This window comes from Dipodomys merriami, unplaced genomic scaffold (genome assembly GCF_024711535.1).
Source record: "Dipodomys merriami isolate MVZ:Mamm:240054 unplaced genomic scaffold, mDipMer1.0.p SCAF_738, whole genome shotgun sequence".
NCBI classification, from domain to species: domain Eukaryota; kingdom Metazoa; phylum Chordata; class Mammalia; order Rodentia; family Heteromyidae; genus Dipodomys; species Dipodomys merriami.
Window position 1 is genome coordinate 189,736 of NW_027206333.1, and position 25,214 is coordinate 214,949.

A 25,214-nucleotide genomic window follows, 5' to 3' on the forward strand; every position below is an offset into this window, starting at 1 on the left:
CACTCATTCTATATTATTTCAGCAACCCTATGAAATGGGTGGTAACTACTACATATGAGAGATTCAAAGCCCAACGAGTTTAACTTCCCTAAGTCAGTAGGTAGCTAAGCTGAGATTCAAAATGGGTTGGAGTGACTCCACACTCAACATATCTTCCCACTACCCTGCTCTGCCCACAAGGCTATGAGCATCAACATAAGACCAGCAGGCAGATGCTCAGTCATGCTGACTCTGCCCAGCATCATTACAGAACAAATCCTCTGGACTGCCCTGCGACTGCTTGGGGAGTCCACCTTTTATCTTTGCAAAATTATTATTAGTCTGAAATAATGTGAGATTTCCCACACTGTGTCATCATTTCAGGCAGATTTCCTGGTCAAACCTCAAGGCTCAGATACCACCTTCAGTATAGTTCTGGTCTGTGTCTGACCCGCAGTGGGGCTGGAGGGCAGGGGCTGGGCTGAGAGATCACACAGCCTCTCCACTCCTACAGCTCAGATGCTTATCCAGAGCTCTTCAGATGTGCAGCAAAAGTTAAACCTGTGGCAGTCTGAAGGGCATTTGCAGTATCCTTAATGTACACTCGGAAAGCCACAAGGTGATTTCCCACTTTTAAAAGAAAATAGCTGAGACCAAAAGAAAATCCAATAAAACACGGGAGAAGCAGTCACCATTCCGGCTGAATTTCCATCCTTGTGCAGCAATGACAAGTGTTCTGTAAGGAGACATCATTCTCTCTCCTCAAACCCTTTCCTCTTGGAGCTCCCAGAGAGAGGTGGCTTTGAGGGCGGGGCTGGCACAGCAGGTAAGGAGTGTCAGCTAGTGGGATTGTGGCTTCTGCTAAATGTCTGGTCTATTAATATACATGAAAGTCTGTGCAAGTGGATATTAGTATAATTTTCTCTTAATGCTCTCCAGAAGTCTGGCCTTCAGGAAGAATCCAACATAGGGATTGGAATGTAGAGAGAGGAGGTGAAGATATAGAGATAGATAGATAGATAGATAGATAGATAGATAGATAGATAGATAGATAGATAGATAGATACTTTTATTCCCTTTGTGATCAAGAGGTTAGATTGTACACGACATCCCAAGTAGGAAAGTCAGTGTAATTTTTATCTCCTTATGCCTCTTCTCAAACCGTGTAAAATCAGTATAATCCTGAATTCCACTGGCACAATCTAATGAGAAAAGTTGTGACAGCAGGGTCTTTGGATAGAGTCTTTGGATAGCTCTGAGAACAAATCCCATCAGTCACTGTCCACCCTAGGTAGATTGTGAAGCCCAAGTGAAGCCAGAGCAATGAAGGGTCCTGACTTCCCAGGAGAGTTTGGATCTTGATGGGGGAGCATATCCGACTTGCAATCAGGATGTTAAACCCTGAAAAACTCAACACCTTCCTAGAAAATCCCTTCTTCATCTGGGAACTGATGACCACAAAAGACAACTCTGTTTTCTCATGGAAGCTAATACTAATATTACTTAGGAATACTTAAATAATAGGAAGAAATGCCTCGTATCTTCTCCCTTGCAGCTCTTTGCTGAAGCTGCAAGGGAGATTTTTTTTTTTACAGATAAAAGAAGCTGAGCCCCCACAGGATCTACAAGAATACTGTACATGGAAAACACCTTCCATATGATTACAGTTATAATGCCATTTGATGGTTTCATGAAAAGATGCAGTTGTTATTGGAAAGCAGGATATAAACATTTTCTTTATATCTGATAAAAAGGGGTCTTTTCTCCTTCATAATAAAATTATGTAACACGAACCTAGCAAGTAACAAAAACAAACTATTCCAATACATACATCACCTAATACTTGACATAAGATTTCCAGGCTCCTCAGCTTGTCTAATATGCATTTCAGCTTAAGACGATGCTTGTCCTAGACACGCATAGGCTTCAGCTGCTGGATTGAAATTCTGGAGGAAAAAAAAAATAGACTATGTAGAGAAATGAATGGAAATTAATATAGGAATAGTGTTTAGCACCTGCCTGGAGAAAATAGCCCTTGGATATGAATGCGCAATGCTCTGGGGGAAAAAGTAGTTTACATCGGATTCTAATTGTCTGAATTAAAATGTGCTCAGGCGCAGAAACAATTCTCCGTCTACGTGGCTACTCTTCAGCTCACTGATGTATTTATGCGAGAAGTCACAGTCCAGATATTTGAATCCTCCGCCTCCACAAAGGGCTGCTATCCGGTGACCGACGCGGTCCCCTTACTGCAGGCCGAGGCCTCTCCTTGGGTGCCTGCTCAGAACCCGGCTTATCAGGGCATCTGCCAGCTCCTGCCGAGGGCCTTGCCTGTCCTTCCTGGTTCATCTTGGTAGGGGGAGAGGGAGGGGGAGTGGATTTTACCCTGAGCAATACGCCACCTCCCCCTTCCTCCCCGCCCCGCTTCTTGGCTGTGACTTGTCCTTGCTACGTAGGACTTCATTTGTGGAGCCGGACGATTCAGCGCCCAGAGCCAGCTCAAGCAAAGTGCCAATGTAAAAAGAGATCCTTGGCAGAGATCATGTCAAATAATTGAGCAAGACCACGCCCAGAGATGGAAAAGGAAAAGGAAGAAAAGGAGTGACCGAGCTTCCAGCTCCTGTCTCCATCCGTGGAAGCGCACGGAGCGCGCTGGCACGGCCTGGCGCCCGGGGCCGGCCGGCACCCTTGCTGCTGACCCCGCAGGTCCTCGCGGGGCGCTGCATGGGTGAGACCCGCAGGCCCCTGGCCCGACCCAGCCGGCGCGTGCTGGGATTCCTGAGCCTCCTGCCGGGCAGATGGCGCAGGGCCTGCATGTGGGCTCCTCTACCACTAGCTAGATCAGGTGGCGGCTGCGCAGGCAGCTGGAAGGGACCCACAGACGGAAACCCGGCACCATGTTCAGAAAGATCCATTCAATCTTTAGCTCCGGTCCCCAGAGGAAGGCAGCCGCCGAGAGCCCCTACTATCCCGGAGCCGGCCCCAACGTAAGGCTCCTTCGAAGCACCTCCATGTACGTGGTTGGGGACCACGGTGAGAAGTTCAGCGAGTCCTTAAAGAAATATAAAAGCACGAGCAGCATGGACAGCAGCCTGTACTACCTGCAGCAAGAGGGGGACCGGGCGTGGATGTACTCGCGCACTCAGGACTGCCTGCAGTATCTGCAAGAGCTGCTGGCCCTGCGCAGAAAATACCTCAGCAGCCTTAGCGACCTGAAGCCGGGCCGTGCGCAAGGCTCCTCCTCCACCTCCTCCAGGTCCTCCAAGGGAGGCAAAAAGCCCTTTGGCCAGTCCAAAGAGACCACGGTAAGCGTGGCAGAGCAGCAGGACAGAGTCCATGGAGGCTCTTCCCAGAACCTCAGGCATGTGTAGCTTGATCAATCTGGTATCTTATGAGCAAGGGGTCGGTCAGTAGTCCTCAAGGACTTTTCCTGGCCTGGGAGGGGCCTACTCTCCTGCTTATTTGTTTGTGTATTTATTTGGCTGGTATTAGGGCTTGAACTCAGGGCCCTTAGCTTTTCCCTCAACAGGTTGGTACACTACCACTTGAGCTGTATAGCTCTACTACTTCTGGCTTTTTTTGGTGGTTAATTGGAGATAAGAGTCTCATGGATTTTCCTACTTGGGTTGGCTTCAAACCATGATCCTCAGATCTCAGCCTCTTGAGTAGCTACTAGTAGGTGTGAGCCCCAGCCCCCAGATTCTTGCTTACAACTTCTCATGCTGAGGATACAAAGAAGAGCGGTGAGGAATCTCAGAGCTGCCTGATGGGATTTTGCATCTGTCACTTGTGGCCAGACTTTATAGATGAGATAATGTTTGTATGGCATTTGGATGATAACAAAAAATTTCTCAGTAAATTATTGCTACTTAAAAAAAAATACCGTGATTACATAGAAAAATCCCAGCAAAAAGTGAAATGTTCCCATGTTCTAGATCATTCCTAGTGTTTTAGTGTTTAACTCCCAGGCCAACAAAACAAGTGGAAGATTTTCTTCACTACTGACTTGGTGGGTATGGCACAAACAGTTGGGGGCTGGCAGGAAATTGTCTGACAGCTTAGCTGGGCACTGAGGTCTCCAGCCAGATATATGCATAATATTAGTGTGTTCATCTTGTCATTTATGCTTTCCAGAGAGTTTTGTAACTCTTAACGTTTTCTTTTTCTTTATTGTGAAAATACTGTACAGAGGGGGTACAATTACATGGGCAAGATAATGAGTACATTTCTTATCATTGTAGCCTTCTCCTTTGTTTCCCCTTCCCATCCATTCCCATCCTCCCCCTGCCCCTCCACCCAATCCTCCCCCCACCCCATACCAAAGTTGTAAAGTTCATTTTGGACATAACGACTTGTACTTCTCATTGTTGCAATGGGTCCACCTGTATCCCTATTTAAACGATTTGTTTTTCCCCTTCCCCTCCACAAATTATACCGACATCAAATACAGTGAAAGCAGGGGTTATACTGTGGGGGAGGGACATACAAAGCAACAAAGAGATAATCTTATAAATGTTCTTAACGTTTTCTTGAACATACATGTAATGCCAGTACAGAAGGTGGGGAGATGCTGCCCCACCATAGGAAATGGACATGCAGTTAGCCCATCTTTATCTGCCAGATTACCTGGTGCCAGTGGTAACCTTCCCAATTCGTTCAGTTTCTTTTCCTTTCATTTTCTCAAATTCATTTTATGTGTTTTTCATGTCTGTAGTTGAGGCTCTTTTGTTGCCCATTTCTGCCAAGCATTTTCCTGATAGCTAGACTAGAAGGCATTCAGAGCAGGCTTGTCTCTGTATTTGTGACTGGCTCCCTGGAGCATCCTGCAGGCCATACAACATCCATTAATGTTGAATGACTGATTGGACTGTTATCAAATCTCTAGGACTTGGCCTAACCTTACCGGTTTCAACTGTCTGCATTTAATACCAAAAGGGACTAGTTTAAAATCACCATTTTAACGGCAAAAGTATGTCAGTGTTGGGCTCTATAGAAAAGTCTTCCAGAATTGGGCCTCTGAGCCGAGGCCTATGGCCAGTCTGTTGTAGATCCATGAATCAACCTCTTTCTCTTTGGAGGCCACCTCTGATGACAAAGATGATTTTAGGGCTGCTAGGTTTTCTTGTAGCTTGAATCTTCTAGGGTTATAGGCTCTGTTTAGAGATGCTTTTGGTTCCATAGATAGGGGAGAATGAGAACCATGTTCTGTGGTCCCAAGACATCATGACAGTCCTTCCTTCCCTCTCTCTAGATAACAGCCCCTGGACCTGCTTTCTTTATCTGTTCTTGGCAGGAAAAGTGTCCTTAAAACTATTTTGATTAAGAAAAGTGTCCTTAAAACTATTTTGATTGAGATCCACAGCAGTAAGAAATATATCTTAGGTGTTGACCAGTTTAGCCAAACATACAACCAGAGAGAAAGTTTTGAAAAATAGATTTATTTCTCCTTCTTTGCTTGATACTGTGATCTCACAAGCCACTGCTGGGGTCCAGAGAGGTACAGAGTGTCATACTCTGGAGTTTTAATTTTAGCAGGCAGATTGAAGCATGAATGAAGTTTAAGACATAACGCACTAAGATGTCCACTGATCTGCTATCCAATCACTCTGAGGAAACCTTGAGCCTAAGAGGGAGGAGAACGTGAGAACAACCTGGAAAGGAGTTGAGCCCGGGGTTAGTATAGCAAGCCCCCAGAGACCTTGCATGTGGGGGTCCCATGCAGTCCCTGTGGCAATCTGCTTCTCCTTCAAGGCAAGAGGTGATTGTAAAAATGAATTTAAAATGATTTTCGGCATTTTAAAAGCAAAACAACAGCAATCTGATGACTTTTACGTAAGTGTTGGGCATGAGCTGCAGTTTGAGAGTCAGGGTCTGGATGTCTAGATGCTAGAATGTCCAACTCAGGGCCTGATGCACATTGCAGAAGGATAGCATATTTGAAATGGAGTTGTCCCAGAACGTAGTCTATGAATGGACAAAGTGAGAGCTTCCTGCTCTGGGTCTCTTCATTCTGTCTGTCAGGGCAGAGAAGCTGTGACATTCTCCCATTCTTCTGTCCTTGTGCCTCAGCCATGACACATCAAGGACAACCAGCTGTTATCCTTCACTTCTGATCATCTTCTACTTCTACATGTAGAAGGTAAGCAAGCCCCACTCTACAGATGAGAAGTGTGGGGCTCCGAGGCACATAAGGATTCATGAAAGGCCAAGTTCTTAAGGGAGAGCCAGGTGTTTTTGTTTTTTTTTTAAAAAAAACCAATCTGTACCATATCAGAACTCACATCCTTGTTCAGTTTTACCAGTACCTTTCCATTTGGAAAACACATTTTGAGCACAAGTGTTTGGAGTGTGCAGCTTGGGATACAGCAAGGGGCTGCTTTATCCTGTGCTTCTGGGCCTGCAGGAGATGCCTGTCTGTGACTTAGCATGAACTCTGTGCTAGATATCTCCTGAAGGGGTTCTGAATGACTCGGTCTCTCTTTTCCTAGGAGAAACATGGCTAAAGATGACCAGAAATGTATTAAAAAAAACTCCTCTGAACAATTCAGATATAAAATTTTCTTCCATTCTTCCTTTTCTTCACTTAGTTACTATTGATTCTACTTCATCCAATGTCTCCACTGAGTTTGTCCTATCTACTTTTGCACTTCTCAACCTGCCTTAGGAAAAGAATACAAGGACGGTCTTTCTACAGGCATGTCATCATAGATAGGCATTGCAGCCTCCACATATTCCAGCACAAGTATTTCCTCATAGCTCATCCTACAAAGAATCTGAAGTGAGCAAGCTACACTCCAGAATACTAAACTAGCAGCAGAAATTAGAACATCAGGGGAGAAGAAACATCTATAGAAAGTCAACATCACACAAAAGCATTTGTAGATAATGTGTCACTTCAGTTGACACATAGATGGCAAACTTTAGATTTAGCTCTATACTTGATGGAAGTTAAGATAAAAGAAAGTTGGACTCATTTCACAATTCTCATGATCTAAGAACAACTATGTATATTACTTAGGGTTTTATCCTAAATGAAGGTTTTATCCACTCCATAACTTTGAATTCCCAAATCTCTCAGTATTTGATCATGGAAACCTTAGGAGACATGGTGGATAATGCTCTTAATTAACATTGTGGTAACCATTCATGAATACATTATTTATGCATCCCTCAATATACTTATCAAATTCATGCTATGAGTCAGGAAATGTTCTAGATGCTGGTGAATAACCCAGAGAACCTGTCCTCATGGTGCATCAATCTGAAGGGTCATTAAGCAAGGTAGTAAGCCAGTGCAGAGTTTCTGGTGAAGATTTCTCAGAACTTCAGTTGTAACAGTCAAAGATTGGCCTTGAGCTGCATTTTCTTTTTTTTTTTTTTTAATTGTGAAAATACCATACAGAGGGGTTACAATTACATGGGCAAGATAATGAGTACATTTCTTATCAGGAGCTGCATTTTCATGAGGGCTGAAGGATGCATGAGTGTGTAGCCTCTGCTTGTCCCTCTGGGCCCCGTGGAGAATTCAGATGCCCAAAGTACAGAACAACCACCTTTCCAACATCCTGTGAAAATTCGCTAAAATGTGATTCATCCCAGGAGACAGAAAAGCAAAATGTTATCCTGCTGGGTTTCTTGCAGGACAACACTTTTCCTTTACTCCCACATCTTAACAAAAGCCAAGTGGCCCTTGTTCCATTTATTCTCAGGCCATATCTGGGACAGATTGGCTTCTGCCTTGATTTTTCTCTCCTTACCTGTTCCTTGATGCTTTCCTCAAGTAGTAGTCCCATCCTACTGTAAGGCGGCTGTGGAGTATTTCACTTCTCCTTTTCTCCTCCTTAGAGCATATCTCAGTTTGGTGTAACAAGATAGTTTGAGCCCATATATGTACAACAGGTTTGCATTCCAAGAAATGAGCTAGTAGGCAACTTTGTCATTGTGTGACCATGGGAAAATATCCTTACACTAACTAGGAAGATTAACCTAGAGTAGCCCATAGAGTCATAACGGGCCACCATCATTTGTATGTGGGCTCTGTTGATAGAAATATCAGTGCATGACTGTAAATGGAATCATATAGTATTTGCACTTTTGTCTCTGACTTACTTCGTTGACTCTAACATTTTCCAGGTTCGTCCATATTGTAGCAGGCATCTGAACTTCCTTCATTTTTTAAAAAATGCCCAATTGTACAACTTTTGGTTTCTCATGGGAAGTAGAAAGGAAAGTCTGTAATTATGTTGTTTCTGACAAGGACATTTGCTGTCATTAGGGGAGGATACCTCTTTACATTTTTAGGGCTAGATAAACAGGTACACAACCAGCATTCCACTATGAGAATTAGACCCTATAAGTGGAGCCTGGCCTGGGTGACTACAGAGAAGAGCTCCGGGCGGCTGGGCACAGAACTGACTGGTAGAGAGAGGGAGGCTGTTTAAGGCAGGCCACAGTACGTTGGAACACTTAAGCCTCATCAACTCGGATGGTTTTGGCTGTGTATTTTTAAAGATTGAAGTTATTGGTTACTATTTGTCAGAAGAAACCTAATTAATTAATTAAGAATTATGTGTGCATTACAAGCTATGAGAAGCTGGCATGTATGTGTGCCTAGACTGAACTAATTACAAAATGAACACTCATTCCTGTCTCCTGACTAAAGAAATTCACCTGCTGGGGCTGGGAAGGTGGCTCAGTGGTAGAGCGCTTGCCTTGCATGCCTGAGGCCCTGGGTTCGATTCCTCAGCACCACATAAGCAAAAAGAAAAAAGCCAGAAGTGGCGCTGTGGCTCAAGAGCTAGAGCGCTAGCCTTGAGCTGAAGAGCTGAGGGATAGCGCCCAAACCCAGAGTTCAAGCCCCACGACCAACAAAAAAAAAAATAAATAAATAAAATAAAATAAACCAAAAAAATTATTAAAAAAAGAGAAATTCACCTGCTATAAAAACGATTTTAAGACAGGCACCAGTGGCTCACACTGTAATCCTAGCAACTCAGGAGGCTGAGATCTGAGGATCATGATTCAAAGCCAGCCCAGGCAGGAAAATCTGCAGGACTCTTATATCCAATTACTACCACAAAAATCTAGAAGTGAAAATGTGGCTCAAGTGGTAGAGCACTAGCTTTGAGCACAAAAACTCAGTGACAGCATTTGGGCTCTGAGTTTAAGCCCTACAATAAGCACAAGAAAAGGAAGAAAGAATGATTTCAAAAACCAGTTGAGCTCTGGAGAATGGCTGCCCTAAAACAGTTTTATTTTGAACATAGTTAGCTTTCAGAACCATTTTCTATTAAGACCACACAGTCTTCATTCATAAAATAAAGGTAGAGTCAGAAGCAAATAGCAGAAGGGTCTGAATCTAGCGCTGTAAGTAAAGATTCCAAATCACCCATAGATTAATGGCATATGAGATGGGAAATGGATTCTGGTTTGCAGTTCTGGGAACTACTTTTCAGATGCAATGATACTAAAGCACAGATTTTTCTGTATAGTTACAAGGGAGTAGATACAGGAATCTATCACTTGGCCCGTATCTAGTTTGCAGAGTTGAAAGGCAGTAAAAATTCAATATGAACTGCAAAGAGTATTCCATTATGCTTGGCAGAACTTTCTGCAAGATGGCAGGCAGTGTAACAATGATGGATAACAGAGCATGTGAGGCCTGCAGTCACTTGTTCTTAGTCAAGCCACAAAATATGTGTTTGCATTTCCAAGCCTTCCCTCTACACAAAAGCTCTTTGCCCTGCCTAGAAACAATACCTCCTCTTCCTTTTCCTCTCCCTCCACTCTGTTCATTTGGCCGACTTCTTATCCTGTGAGCACTTCCCCAGACTGCCTCTTCTCACATATGCAATCTGACTCTGTAGATTCCCTCTTCCCTGAGTCAGAGCTCTCCCTCAGCACTCAGCCTATGTGTTGAAATTGTCTGTTCATTGGCTAATCCTGGCCACTGACTGTGAGCTCATCTAATGGACAGTTCATCTTCTCATTGATCCTCTTAACTCCAGTCTCTAGCAGAAGTCTAGGCATGTGGTAGATGTACAATAATCAATAGCCTGAGAAACCCCAATAGTAAAAGAAAAAAAAGGTTACAGAATTTGGTGGTAGACTGGGAAAAATCAAAGGTCTGCTGTTTGGATGAGTAGAGATTTGCCTTTTCTTTTTAATAGAGTAAAATGTTGGTTGAGTATGTTATATGATCAAAGCATTCATTGTGTACGTGACTCAGAGCCCACCATCAAAAAAATGCTTTTTAGTTGTACATTTTTATGATGACATTTGTTTGTTAGGTAAAATTTATGAAACATAGGAGATATAAGAAAAAAAAAACTTACAAATCCTACCATCTAGAAATGATCACTACATGAATTTTAAGTGTATCTTTTAAAATCATTTTTCTACTAGTGTAGTTGCATTTAATATGTAAATAAAATGAGGATGTCTTATTAAATTTGTATTGCAGCTATCTGATGGATAGGCTTGCTTGTTTATTCATTTATTTGGTGGTACTGAAGACTTCTCACTTGCTAGGCAGATGCTTGAACCCTACCTTTAGTCATTTTGGCTGTGATTATCTTTGAGATAAGGTCTCTCTTTCTGCCTGGGATATGCTGTGATCCTCATATTTGCATTTTACACTGTAGGTGGAATAGAATGTACCACTCAATCCACATATCCATTTTTCTGTTTAGGTGGGGTCTTGCTTTGCTCAGGCTGGCCTGTAACCACAATCCTCCTGATCTCTACCTCCTGAGTAAGATGACAGGCTCGAACCATTGGCACTTGGCTGTGTTGGATGATTTTTTTAAGCACAAATTTTCCCCATTCTTGAGTTCTAAGGTTTGAGTGATCTCTTGAACATCTGAGACAAAAAGGGATGTGGCACCAAGTGACACATGGCTTGATACATACTTACAATAAGAAATTATTCATCATTCACCTGAAACTAAAATTTAACTTCCAACTTGTATTTTATTTGCTAAATCTGGAAGTGTGTGTGTGTGTGTGTGTGTGTGTGTGTGTGTGTGTGTGTGTGTGTGTGTGTGTGTGTGTGTGTAGATGTACATAGGCATGTGTAACGTAGAGTAGATTTTGTAAACCAAGTTTTAAAGACAAAAACTTTAACACATTATTTCAAACACTTATCAGACTTTAAAAATAAAGTACATCTGGGGCTGAGAAGGTGGTTCAGTGGTAGCATGCATGCATGAGGCCCTGGATTCAATTCCTCAACACCACATAAGCAGATAAAGCCAGAAGTCGTGTTGTGGCTCAAGTGGCAGAGCGCTAGCCTTGAGCAGAAAAGCTGAGGGACAGTGCCCAGGCCCAAAGTTCAGGTCCCACGACCGACAAAAAAAATAAAAATAAATACATCTTACTTTATGAGCTATAAAGCATTTTAAAACAGATTTCTAAAGGTGTGATTAATGGGTAAAACTAAATAGATGGTTAACTTTTAAAGAATCTTCTTTATATATGTGATGCCATGAAATCTGTTTCATTGTTCACTCTCCAAGTGAACTCTCAAGTCAGTAAGTACCATTTCATGCTGAGTAGATTGATGGCTGCCAGCCCTTGGGTAGCTTTGGGGTGGAGGACTAGGGAAAGACCAAGGCAGGAAAACAGGATTGTGGTCTTTAGCTCCAGTACCCAATATTTGGTCATGGGCGGGGATGAGCGTGGGCATAGGGGTGTTTGAAAGTTAACTTGATTACCAATGGCTAATGATTAAATCAGTCATACCTGTGTTATGGAGCTTCCATAGCACCCCTCCCTCCAAAAAAAGAAAGAAAGAAAGAAAGAAAGAAAGAAAGAAAGAAAGAAAGAAAGAAAGAAAGAAAGAAAGAAAGAAAGAAAGAAAGAAAGAAAGAAAGAAAGAAAGAAAGAAAGAAAGAAAGAAAGGACTGGGATCAGAATGCTTGTGCATGGTAGGGCAGACCTCATGAAGGTTCTAGAGTGTGGCACCCTCTGCTGCATGTGAGTATCATTTACAATAGGCTTTATACCAACAAAACAGTAAACACATCCTTGTCCTGTGAGCCACTCTAACAACGTAGTTGAAATTAGCAAGAGATTGTGGGGATGCTGACTTACAACTTGGTCAGTCAGAAGCACAGGTAAAACAAGCTGGGGCTCCAGTCTGGCATCTGAAGTGGTGGTGAGGGCAATCTTGGGGACTGAGCTCCTTACCTGTAGGATCTGGCACTGCTCCAAGTAGATAACCTCAGAATTTAGAGGACATCTCCTTACTGTCCGCCATAGAACCGGTTGCTCACCTGATGTGCAGGGAAGAGTCACAGAAGTTTTTTGGGTGGATTGTTGATGTTTATTTATATGTACCAAGGTTTCGCTCATCTAGAGATCTTCTTTCCCCTTTAAAAATTTTTTTAAATATATTTTTATTGTAAAGATGCTGTACAGAGGAGTTACAGTTACATGAGTAAGATAATGAGTACATTTCCTATCCAGCACTATTACCCCTCCTTTGTTTCTCCCCCAACTTCCCTTTCCTCCCCACTTCCCCCCCTCCAAGTTGTAAAGTTCGTTTTCAACATAGTGTCTTGTACATCTCTTTGTTACAATGGGTCAACCTGTATCTTTGTTTCAGCATTTGTTATTTCCCTTCCCCTCCCCAAATTAGAATAAAATGTATATACAAGATGCAGGGCACCAGAATCAAATACAGTGAAAACAGGGGTTATACCATGGGAGAAGGACATAAAAAAGAAACAAAAAAAATCACATAATACATTAAAAACAACAGTGACAAAGATAAAACCTCTTGTGTCCCTATCTTGGGGTTTATTTCACTTAGCATCTTCTTATATGGTCATTTGTACATAGTTTTTGACCTTTTCTGCTTGTCTGGCAAGATTATCCTAGACATATACTAGTTATTGCAAATAAGGGAAACCATGGGACCTATGAGTCTTTGGGTCTGGCTTACTTCACTTAATATAATTTTTTCCATGTTTTCTATTTCCTAACAAATGGGGGTGGTGCCATTCTTTCTGATGGAGGCATAGAATTAATATATATATAGATATCTATATCTATATCTATATCATATTTTCTTGATCCATTCATCTACTGAGGGGCATCTGGGTTGCTTCTGCCTAGCTAGAGCAATAAGACAAGATGCAAACATAGAGGGGATCCAAATACAGAAAGATAAGGTAAAACTCTTCCTTTTTGCAGATGACATGATCTTGTATTTAAAGAACCCCATGGTCTCCACTCCCAAGTTATTCAAGCTGATTTGAAGCTTTGGCAAAGTAGCAGTGTATAAAAGTAACCCTCAAAAATCAATGGCTTTTCTGTATGACAATAATAAGAAGAACGCAGCTGAAATCAGGAAAGCAACTCCTTTTATAATAACCTCCTGAAAAATAAAATTCCTAGGAGTTAACTAAAGATGTGAAGGGCCTCTGTTATGAAAACTTTAAAAACCTGAAAAAGGAAATCAGAGCAGAACTAAGGAAGTAGAAAAACCATGCTCCTGGATTGGGAGAATTAATATCCTCCCCCCCCCCCTTTTTAAAAATCTCTTTGTGTTGATTTTTTTACTTCACTGATTTTTGTAAGTTTTATAATTGTTAAAAAACTGTACAGAGGGGTTATTGTTACATGAGCAAGATAATGAGTACATTTTCTATATGCAGGGCACAGATATCAAATACAGTGAAAACAGGGGTTATACCTTGGGGGACGAACATACAAAGAAACAAAAAAAAAACACGTGGTACATTATAAATACGTTAGAACCAATAGCAAGAAAGACAAAATAATATTTGTGCCCCTATCTTGGTGATCATTTCACTTAATATCATCTTATATGGTCATACGTATATATCTTTTGACCTTTTCTGCTTGTCCTAGACATGTACTAGTTATTGCAAATAAGGGAAACCATGGGACCTATGTTTCTTTGGGCCTAGCTTACTTCACTTAATATAATTTTTTTCCAAGTCTTTCCATTTCAATTTCCTAACAAATGGATGGAGGCATAGAATTCCATTGTGTATACACACACACACACACACACACACACACACACACACACACACACACATCACATTTTTTTGATCCATTCATCTATTGAGGGGCATCTGGATTGTTTCCATATCTTAGCTATGGTACATAATGCTGCAGTAAACATAGTTGAGCTGGTGGCTTTAGTATGGTCTTGCTTGTGATCATTTGGGTAAATGCCTAAAAGTGGGATTGCTAGGTCATAGGGGAGCTCTATGTGGAGTCTTTTGAGGAACCTCCATACTGCTTTCCAAAGTGGTTGAACAAGTTTACACTCCCACCAACAATGCAGTAGGGTTTCCTTCTGCCACATCCCCTCTAGCATCTGTTGTTATTAGAATTCTTGGTTATAGCCATTCTAACTGGGGTGAGGTGGTATCTCAATGTTGTTTGATTTGCATTTCTTTTATGGCTAGAGAGGTTGAGCATTTCTTCATGTGTCTATTGGCCATTCTTATTTCCTCTTCAGAGAAGTTTCTCTTTAAGTCTTTAACCCACTTTTTATCAGGCAGTTGTTTGAGTATTTGTTGTTGGGGGATTTAATTTTTTGAGTTCCAAGTATATTTTAGATATGAGACCCTTGTCCATTGTTTGGCTAGTGAAGATCTTCTCCCAACCGTGGGCTTTCTATCAATCTTGCTAGCTATGTCCTTTGGCATGCAGAAGCTCTGCAGCTTCATGCAATCCCATTTGTCCAACCATTCTTTGATCTGTTGTGTTTCTGGGTCTCTATTAAGAAAATTTCAGCCTGTGCTAAGGAGACTTGGGTTTCTCTTATTCATTCCTTCCTTTAATGTTTTCAGGGTGTCTGTTTTGACGCTGAGGTCTTTGATCCATTTGGAGCTGATTTTAGTGCAGGGTGATATATAAGGATCTAGCCTTAGTTTTCTACAGGTGATTAACCAATTTTGCCATTCTATTTTTAGCTCCCTTATAGAAGATTAGGTGGCTATAGGTCTGTGGGTTCATTTCTGGGTTTTCAGTTCTATTCCATTGATTTCACTGACTTTTTTTCTTCAGCTATGGCAAGTCTACCAATTATTTAGCTTATGTATTGAAAACTTTTATGTGGGTGTGTGTATGTATGCATTTAAATGCCAATGACTGTACTGTACAATAAGCTGTCTGTTCTTAATAACTATAATTTTTATTATAAACTACCATTCACTTTTCATAAAACTTCAGTCATGGGTATCTATTTCCTTCAGTACTACAATCCAAATGGAGAAGATAAATGTTACTTTTGACTTGGTCCTGAAACTCCATCTGAAGTATGGCAGGAGTTGAGCTCTGAAGATTTATCCTGAAAATCTTCTCTCAATGATGTTAAATTTTTTGTGGGTTATTTTGAACTGTTTTGCATTTAATCTCACCCAGTTGAATGATCCAATGGAGAACCATTTTCCCAACCCAGACCAATTCCACATTTTTTCCCTAGAAATTACATTACTATTAGTGACATTTAGACTTACAGCTCTGATTAGCCCAGAACAGTGTTACCACAATGCTATAGAAATAAAAAATACCGTTCATCTGCAACTTATGATGGTTCAACTTTCAATACTTTGACTTTATGATGATGTGGGAGTGTTGCCAGGCAACATTCTGCCTTTCAGTTTCTGTGCAGTGTTCAATAAAATGCATAAGATATCAAACACTTTGTAAAACAGGCTTTGAGTTAGATGAACTTGACCCAACTGTATTCTCATGATGGTTAATGTAGGCTAGCGCTGAGCTGTGATACTTGGTAGATTAGGTGCATTGAATGTACTTTCTGCTTATGATATTTTCACATTAATGTTAGTTTATCAGAATGTAACTATTGCAAGTTAACAGGGCATCTTGAGAAATATAGAGTTTTTCAAATCTGTCAAGTTAAATTCCAAAGTCATAAATTAGCAACACTCAATTGATTGGCAAATATAACACTAGGTAATGGTACATATGCTAGTCATATTAGTTGGCTCCAAAAGTAGTTATACTCCATGTCAGGCACTGAAGTAAATGTTGATGTCTAGAGATGAAGACAATGCTTTCTCTTAAAAAAAATCTTTTTGATGCTAGTCTTGAACTCAGGGCTTGAACATTGTCCTTGAACTTTTTGGCTCAAGGCTAGTGGCTCTAAAGCTTGAGCCACACAGCTCTACTTCCAGATTTTTTGGTGCTTAATTGGAAATAAGAGTCTTATGGACATACTTCTCCAGTTGGTTTTGAACCACAATCCTCAAATCACAGCCTCCTGAGTAGCTAGAATGACAGGTGTGAGCAGCCATGATCTGAAGCAGCAACTCCCAATACCATAGCTGGAATCACACTCATGTGATGAGGTTGCATGGAATGGAATCAGGTAGAATGACATTAAGATGCATTGTACATATAAGCCGACATGCTCCAGTGTAATCCCTTTGTACAACTTCTTAAAGACAATAAAAGTTACAAGCAAAACATTAAGAAACCATGAGTGGAACTGTGGCTCAAAGTGGTAGAGTGCTACTCTTGAGCTCATGGACAGCACTCGGGGCCCTGAGTTCAAGTCTCATGACTGACAAAAATAAAATAAAATTTATAAACAGAATTCTTTGAGTTGCCAATGTCCAATCTGTCTAATGGACTTTTCTTCCTGATCTAGCTTCGATCCACGATACTCAGATCTCAGACTCCTGAGTAGCTAGGATTGCAGGTGTAAGCCACCTGTACCTGACATCAGATCTAAGATTTTTATATTTAATTTTTTTCACAAGGGATTTTAATTATACTAGATCAGTTTAAATAAACTGAATCTGAAAATTTGAGAAGAGTTACTGTGCACAAGATTAAAGCAAGAAAGATAAAGAGGAACTGAAGTCAGAGAATGTGAATTTGCGAAGAATTAGGGAAAATACTCTCATAGGCACATTAAGTTTTTTTGTAAAATGGACAGTCTGCCTACTGCAGACTTCAGAAAATGGAGAGACGGCATAATTATAATGTTGTGGGTGGAGGGAAAGGCAAAATTAGTCCTCCAACTAGACACACTTTTGACAGTGGGAGAATCATCCCTAAACTGGGATGATTCCTGAGCAAAACAGGAGGTTTGGTTACCTTGATGATAGGAAACTACTAGAATCCTCAGCTTTTAAGACACATTGAAGCCAGGCACTGGTGTCTCACACTTGTAATCCTAGCTATTCAGGAGGCTGCGCTCTAACCATGACAGTTCCAAGCCAGTCCAGGCAGAATAGTCTTTGTGAGACTCTTATCTCCAATTAACCAGCAACACCACCCCCCACTTCAGCCCCCTAGGAAATGGAGGGATGGCTCAAGTGTTAAAGCACTAGCCTTGTGAGCACAAACATGAGGTCCTGAGTTCAAGCCCCAGTATTGAAAAAAAATATCGAGGCAGCAGCTGTGTCTAACCAGAAGACAGGACTAGATGCAAAACACTGAACCTAGGAAGCAAACAAGCCTCAGGAACACAAGCAGAGAGATCCTGCCCAACAGAAGGCCTGGGTAAGGTTTGGGGCAGGGAAAATACACCCTTTTGGGTGGGATGCTTTCCTTCCTAGGTAAGGTGCAAGGAGCTAGGAGGATCCCTGTGTGTTAAGCACCAGGAGGTACACAAGAGTCTAGGGAACTTAGTTCAGGAGCTTTTGTTCTCTGTCCTCATTCACTGTATATCCTGATCAGTTGTTGGCTCCTTTGTCCTGTGGCTTCATCATCATAAGATGCTTCTCCTGGCTCTAGCAAAGGCAGAGAGTAAGACTAGAATTATAACAGGGGCTACATTAAACTTTGAGAATTCAAAGAAGCATTCAGTCATTCTAATCTGTTCTCCTTAAATTGCTTTTTCTTTCTAGCTTCTTTTTTTTTCTGGAAGTAGGAAGCCTTCCCTCAAGCCTGGTGCTAGGGGAACCCACAGAACAGGAACTGTAACACGCACATATATGCAGCCCTTGGCACCCTGCCTTTGTCCTTTTCCTATTTAGACTCATAGCTGTTGTTCAAATAGGGAAGACAGATTTCTAGAATGTCTTTCTGGTTTTGGTTAAACAGAATAAAAAATTCTTGCTTTACCATATTTCTCTCTTTACCATATTTCTCTTTCAGTGTGGCAGTGTCACGGGAGACCCAGGCCAGAGGCCTAGCTCCAGGGTTCAACACGGCCAGTTCACTTTGATGTGCCAATTAAAGACATAAGTAGAGGTGAAAGTCAGGGAAGGGAGATTGGTGAACACACTGGCTGCTTTGGGGAAGAGTACAGGGTAAACATTTCAGCTTATCTTTGGAGTGCTCACGTGAGCTTTCCATAAAGCAGAGGAAGAAATGGGGCAGGAGTTGCAATATACATGATTAAGGAGCCCTGGGCAAAGTTTGACCTGGTTGGTCATTATTTCAGTTTTGGTCCTGTGAGGAACTGAAGTTGTTATCACCATTGTCACTGGAGGAGGGCCATCTGGTCCCCATCAGATGACTCCTCTTGCTCCAGGGTACAGCCTCATCATTACAGATAATTGCCCTCCTTTGGTAGGTGGTCTGTCCTATAGGATCACTGTTGCTTGGGGGTAGTTTTATCTTTTGTCACAAAGAGATATCCTAGCAGTCAGTCCTGTCATTTCTGGAATCCAGGGTGACTCTAGGAGAAAGAGACTGAGAGAGAAGGGGACAGGTACAAAATGGAGGCAGAGATGTCAGTGAGTTATACTGCTGTTAGTTAACTCATGGCCCCAAGCAAGGAGTCACTTTTTTTTTATTCTTTCTTTTGCTGGTCCTGGGGCTTGAAGTTAGAGCCTGGGTGCTGTCCCTGAGCCTCTTTGTGCTCAATGCTAAGTGCTCTACAACTTGAGCCACAGTGCCACCTTGCTTTTTCTGAGTAGTTTATTGGACCTAAGAGTCTCATGGACTTTTCTGCCCAGGCTGGCTTTGAACCATGATCCTCAGATTTCAGCCTCCTAAGTAGCTGGGATTACAGGTGTGAGCCACTAGTGCCTGGTTGGAGCCAATGCTTTTTAGCAAAAGCAGTTTCTTATTTTTCAGCAAGCAAATAAGTGACTGTATCTGGTCTTTGTTGGCACCCCCAGAGTCAAACCTGTGGCAAGGGTCTCTAGTAACAGACTTTGAATTTTTCATTCCAAAGCAACCATTGCAATGAGAATGACCTCTCTTCTGTTCTCTTTGTCCTTGAGATTACTACTTTTCACTGGTCTTTACTTTTTTTTTTTAAAGAGTCTGTATAAGTGCATTATTAATCTTCCATTTTTTAATGGTACTGGGCATTGAACTGAGGACCATAAGCTTGTTAGACCTGGCATTGTCATTTGAGCCACTTCCTCCAGCCCAATCTTTCATTTTTAATAAAAAGATTCAGGTCTACTGCACTATTCACAATAGCCAAATTGTGGAAATAGCCCAGGTGCCCTACAATAGATGAATGGATTCAAGAAATGCGGTACCTATACACAATGGAATTTTACACAGCCATTAGAAAGAATTATATTATATCATTTTGCAGGGAAATGGAAGGACCTAGAACAAATTATTCTAAGTGAGGTAAGCCAAGCTCAGAGAGACAAAAGCACATGTTTTCTCTCATATGCAGAAGCTAGATCTAAAAATACCAGGACAAAATAAATTATACAAGGCTCCAGGCATTTCCACACATTAAGACCAAAGGAGAATACTCTTTGGAGAGAAACAGAAAAGCACAATGCCCATGTGCATCTGATTATACAAATAATATTTATCAAAATGAACTCCACGAAATGAAATAAAGAGTTTTTCCCCCTTTTCGCTGTTTTTGTTTTCTTTTCTTTTGGTTCTGTTTGTTCATTTATATGTCTTTGGGAGTAAAAGAGGAGGCACAGAAATGGAGGGAAAAAGGTGAAAAAATGAAGCAATGGTACTCACTGGACACTATGTTGAAAATGAACTATACAACTTGTGAGCGAGGATGGAAGAGGAAAACTTGGAGAGAGTGATAGAAAGGGTGATATTGTCCAAAAAGGAAATGTGCTCTTTTCCTGACTTCTGTGACTGTAACCCCTCTGTACATCACCTTTATAATAACAATAATAATTTTAAAAAAAGATCCAGGGTTATGTTGTGGCCCTCTACTATATCTTATTAAGAAAAACCTTTGTAATTAAAACAAGGAAAAGAACCCATAATTTAAAAGTGTTTCCTAGTATTATAAAGCACATCCATATCACAAAATAAGTGACGCACATAGAAATGTCATCCTTTTCCCCCAGCATGCCGGTCTGTAATGTAATCCTAGTTGTTGATAAAACCAGTCCCATGTTCCACTTCCAAAATGCCCACATAGAATGAAAAAATTCTACATTAGGTGAAAATGGCCCATAATAACAGAACTTGAGGAGGGTTCTATCCCTTCCTAAATGTTTTAGTTCACATGTTGGTTCTGTCTCTCTCATCTGGAGTTCCCCTATATGGCGCTCACATGGTGCCTGGACTTGTTAGTGGCTCTCAGCTCCCAGTCCTTTGTGAGACATGATGAAGAAGATGATAACTTGAGATGGAGAAGGGCAAGTCAGTACAGAAGCTGAGACTTGCTTGGGCACTGAATAGATTTTTCTGACTTCATGTTTTATTGTTTGTTATACTTCTCAAGTAACCATACTAAAATCTCTGTAATTTTATCATCAGGAAACATGACCAGAGAAAGACTAATTATTTTGCCTAATGTCAAATCTGTGACCAAGAAAGAAGTAGATCTTATTGGACTTTCGTTTTCTCTCTCTCTTTCTTTGAGATAATTGGAAATCCATTGACCTATGGCAATTATAGATCTGGACTGCTTGCCTTCTATCCATAGGGCACTTACGTTTACCTTTAACAATTTTAATTGACACACAATAGTTGTTGATACTTATGAGATACAGTGTGACAATTCAATATATGTATTAACTGTCTAATGATCAAATCTAAGTGCTTAGTATTTTCCTCTCCTTAAGCATTTATAATTCTTTGATATTGTTGCTGTTTTGTTTTTGTGCTAGCACTGGGCCTTGAACTCAGGGCCTCAAGTTCTTACTTGGCTTTTTTTGCTCAAGGCTGGTGCTCTATCACTTGAGCCACACTTTCATTTCTGGCTTTTTTGGTGGTTAATTGTAGGTAAGGGTCTCATGGACTTTGCTGGCTTGGCTGGCTTTGAACCTTGATCCTCAGATCTCAGATTTCTTAGCAGGAAGGATTGCAGCTATGGGCCATTAACACCGAACATTTATCATTCTTTTTTGGGGGAACCTTCAAACGTCTCTCTTCTAGTTATTATAAAATAGATAATAAATTGTTCAAACTGTTGACACCCTATCACACTGTAAACCGTTAGAACGTGTTCCTCCAAATGAACTATATTTTGGCATTTATTGTCTCACCTCCTCCAATGTCCCCTCACAACTTCCTTCCTCACATGACAATTCTACTCTCCACCTGTATGACATGAACCATTTCATTTCTTCGTGTATATTATTTGCTTTCTGTGCCTGAGTTATTTCACTTAGATGATAACTTGAGATGCCCCATCCATGTTGTAGAAAATGGCCATTTTTTTAATTGCTAGAGAAGTTTCTATTGTGTGTACACACGCCACATTTTCTTTATCCATTCATCATTGATAGGCATTGTTGATTCTATATAGTGACTATCCCATTTACCTTTGAAACCCCACAAATTCCTAACTCTGCGTTTCGTTTTTAACAGCATATAATCTTTTCAGCATCTCTGACTTCTGTGTGTGTGAGGCATTCAGTGGCCCTGACCACTGTGTCTCCTCCCCTTCACCTTAACAGAAAGCATCCTCAAAGAAATATTCCCAGTTCAGTTCCGATGTGGCCGAGGCCATTGCTTTCTTTGACTCCATCATCGCAGAGCTGGAGACTGATAGGTGCCCAAGGGCTGCTGAGGCCGACGTGCCCAATGAAGACGTGGATTTTGATGGTGAGTACTGGATAGATACTGGAGCTGAAGGTGGCAGGGCTGCAGGTGGGCTTCTCAGACAGGCCTCAGGAATCCCACCCCTCCCCATCAAAGGGAGCCTTAGCCCTGTCCTAGCACAATAAGCCCTGGCACCTCCCTTTGATCCCTTGAGGGACTTCCTGATTTAGTTGTTCCTGCTGTCTCTGCTGTAGTCCAGGCCTCCAATGCTTGGACAATGTTTGGATAAAAACTTCCATACAGTCTACTTAACCCAGCTCAGATAGGGTAGAATTTTCCCAAGACTGGATTTGGGAAAACAATGGAGAAATGATGAAAGAAAGAATGGATCCGTTGGGAACAGTTTCAGCTTTATGAGATGAGAAAGTTCTAGAGATTATGTGTACAATAATGTGAATACACTTAATAGCATGACTGAATGGCAGACTTACAAATGGCTAAGATGGAGCATTTGGTGTTATACATACTGACCTAACACTAGTGGAGTATGAAGACAGGAGGGGCTCAGAATCTGCTCAGGCCCCTAGTAGTATGCCTGTGCACTTTCCCTGAGCTTTTGCACTCGAGGCTCTACCACTTGAGCCACAGCTCCACTTCTGGCTTTTTGATAGTTAATCGGAGATAAGAGTCTCACAGACTTTCCTACCTGGGCTGGCTTTAAACCATGATCCTCAGATCTCACCTTCCTGAATAGCTAGGACTATAGGCATGAGCTGTTAGTGCCTGGCTGTCCTCCTTCTGAATGGAAAGCATATTCCGTGTTATGGCTGCACCATAACTGGAAGGTCAGACCCTCTTGGCTTGGCTGTCAGACCCCCAGGAGCTCACCAGGATGAGCAAGGTTGTCTCTACCTGTCCTCAGCCTGCCCACTATCTCCTTTGCCTCTGTTCCTCCTGATAGTGAGTCCTCTGTGCCAGGAGCCCTTGCTTCTCTCTTCTAGTGGCCACCAGCTCCCGGGAGCACAGCCTACATTCCAACTGGATCCTGAGGGCTCCACGCAGACATTCTGAGGACATGGTCAAACATGCTTCACATAGCCCTGAAGGCCAGCTGCGAAGAAGCACTGAGCGCAGGACCATTGGCATTCAGAGGAGGCTTGAAAGACACCCCATATACCTTCCAAAGGCTGTGGAAGGGGCATTCAACACCCTGAAATTTAAGCCCAAAGCTCATAAAAAAGAGTAAGTACTTGAACTAAATAGTGTAACCAGAATGATTGCTTTTGTCCAAGTTTCTGTAGTGCTTCTTTCCTTCTCTCCCTCCCTCCCTCCATCCCTCCCTCCCTCCCTCCATCCCTTCCCTCCCTCCTTCCCTCTTTCCCTTCCTTCTTTCCTTCCTTCCTTCCTTCCTTCCTTCCTTCCTTCCTTCCTTCCTTCCTTCCTTCCTTCCTTCCTTCCTTCCTTCCTTCCTTCCTTCCTTCCTTCCTTCCTTCTCTTCCTGGGGCTTGATCCTCAGATCTCAAACTCCTGAGTTGCTAGGATTATGGGCATGAACTTCTGGCACCTGTCTGGAGTTTTCTTTTTTTCTTTTTTTCTTTTTTTTTGGTGGGGGGGGGGGGGTCCGGTCGTGGGTCCTGAACTCTGGGCCTCGGCGCAGTCCCTCAGCTCTTCGGCTCAAGGCTAGCGCTCTACCATTTGAGCCACAGCGCCACTTCTGGCTTTTTTTCTTTTTGCTTATGTGGTGCTGGGGAATTGAACCCAGGGCCTCAGACATGCAAGGCAAGCGCTCTACCACTGAGCCACCTTCCCAGCCCCCTGGAGTTTTCTTTAAGGTGCTTTGCCACCCCCATCCTATATGCCAACATTATTCTTGTGTAGTTGATGTGGGGAGGACTGATTAGAATTATTTTTTCCCTGGTACTCTAGCCTGGTGGACTGCTATCCCTGCCTGGGAACCTGCTTTAGATCTTCATCTGCCTCCTTCTCTCTCTAACCCACTTCCATAGTCCTTCTGCTTTGGGCTTCACTTTCATCCTCTACCACCCAGTGCCATGGACACAGGGTGTGCCACTAGTCTTTAATGAGAGTTCAGGGCTGAACAGAAAAGAGTACCAGGAAGGAAGAAGTAGCAAACTGAGAAGCAGGGGCTCCTTCCTTAGAACACATTGGCCAGACTCTGAGGTAGAGGACTTCTTGCTGACTAGACCCCTCTGGGGCCATCTTGGCACTTTCTCTGGTGGCCTTCCTCCCTTGAGTTCTCCCCCCTAGGCCTAGGTACCTGTCTAGTTGTGTAGTACTGGAAATTCTCTCTTGCCTTGGCCAATCCAGTCCATCTTGTAAGGCCTGGTAAGAGGCACCCAGCTGTTTCCTTTGCTTCTGCACAAATAATTCAACTCTACTAGAAACAAGGTTCCCTAGATAGCCTTCTCCTCCCACAATGACTAGACTTATATTACATGTCGTGAAAGCAATCATCAACAACAAAACCCCATACCATGACCCAGCCACAATCCTTGCTTTTCTCCTTCCAGGCCAGGCCAAGGCTCACCTGAGGTCCATCCACAGCCCCCTTGATGCCACTGCTTGATACTTCCTGAGACCCTGGACTGGGGGGCAGTCTGATGCCCTCCTCAAGAATAGTGGTATTCCAGGCATCTCTTCCTTTTGTGCAGTGGCCAAGCTGAACCTAAACCTGTGCTTCATTCCTCCCTTGCAGACTGGGGAGCTCCAGACAGATCCTCTCCCACTTCTCCGGAGAAGACATGGACTGGGATGCAGAGCTCTTTGCATTAGAGCCCCTGGCATCTCCAGGGGAGGACCACTACTGCGAGACAGAGAACCCCAAGGGGCAGTGGCTGCTTCGGGAAAGACTCTGGGAGCGGATAGTGCCCTGACTCCATAAGGGTTCCTTGACTTGTCTCAGGCTGGTTTTCTGAGAAACTGTCTACTTTCAATGTGCATGAGATGGTCAATCGAATGCAAAGAAAATGGTAACACAACCAACTTCCTCAACACTGCATGCTGGTGCCCAGCTAGTGCCCAGCTCATGCCTAGCTAGTGCCAAACAGACCTGTGGCTTCCCAGATAACATGCCTCAGGGAATGTGGAGCCTGGGTTTCCCCACATGGTGGATGGGTGGGCAGGAGTCTAGAGCCTGGCTGGTGTGTCCTGGCTCAGTCCTGATTCTTTATAGACATCTGCACAAGGGGCACTTGCACTATGCTCAGTACCAGGAAATAACCCACCCCTGGAGCTCTGGGCCAAAGTTTTCAAGAAGATCGTCCCTGTTTCCTGGGCTTAGAAACTTGTTGGTTTGCTTCTACAGATGACTT

The 25,214-nt window shown here is 42.4% G+C and overlaps 1 protein-coding gene across 1 annotated transcript; it reads left to right on the forward strand.

Annotated features, from left to right (window-relative positions):
* Positions 1-2,876: 2,876 nt before the first annotated feature.
* LOC138818345 (uncharacterized protein C13orf42-like) lies at positions 2,877-24,776 on the forward strand. Its single transcript, XM_070009345.1, has 4 exons — positions 2,877-3,290; positions 21,798-21,945; positions 22,884-23,124; positions 24,599-24,776. Exons 1-4 carry the CDS (start codon positions 2,877-2,879, stop codon positions 24,774-24,776), a joined length of 981 nt encoding a protein of 326 aa, XP_069865446.1.
* The last annotated feature ends 438 nt before the right edge of the window (positions 24,777-25,214 follow it).

Coding starts and splice junctions, on each gene's coding strand:
- LOC138818345 (XM_070009345.1), top strand. CDS start 2,877: ATGTTCAGAAAGATCCATTCAATCTTTAGCTCCGGTCCCCAGAGGAAG. Junction 3,291..21,797: donor CCAAAGAGACCACGGTAAGC/GTGGCAGAGCAG, acceptor TCACCTTAACAG/AAAGCATCCTCAAAGAAATA. Junction 23,125..24,598: donor CCCAAAGCTCATAAAAAAGA/GTAAGTACTTGA, acceptor CCTCCCTTGCAG/ACTGGGGAGCTCCAGACAGA.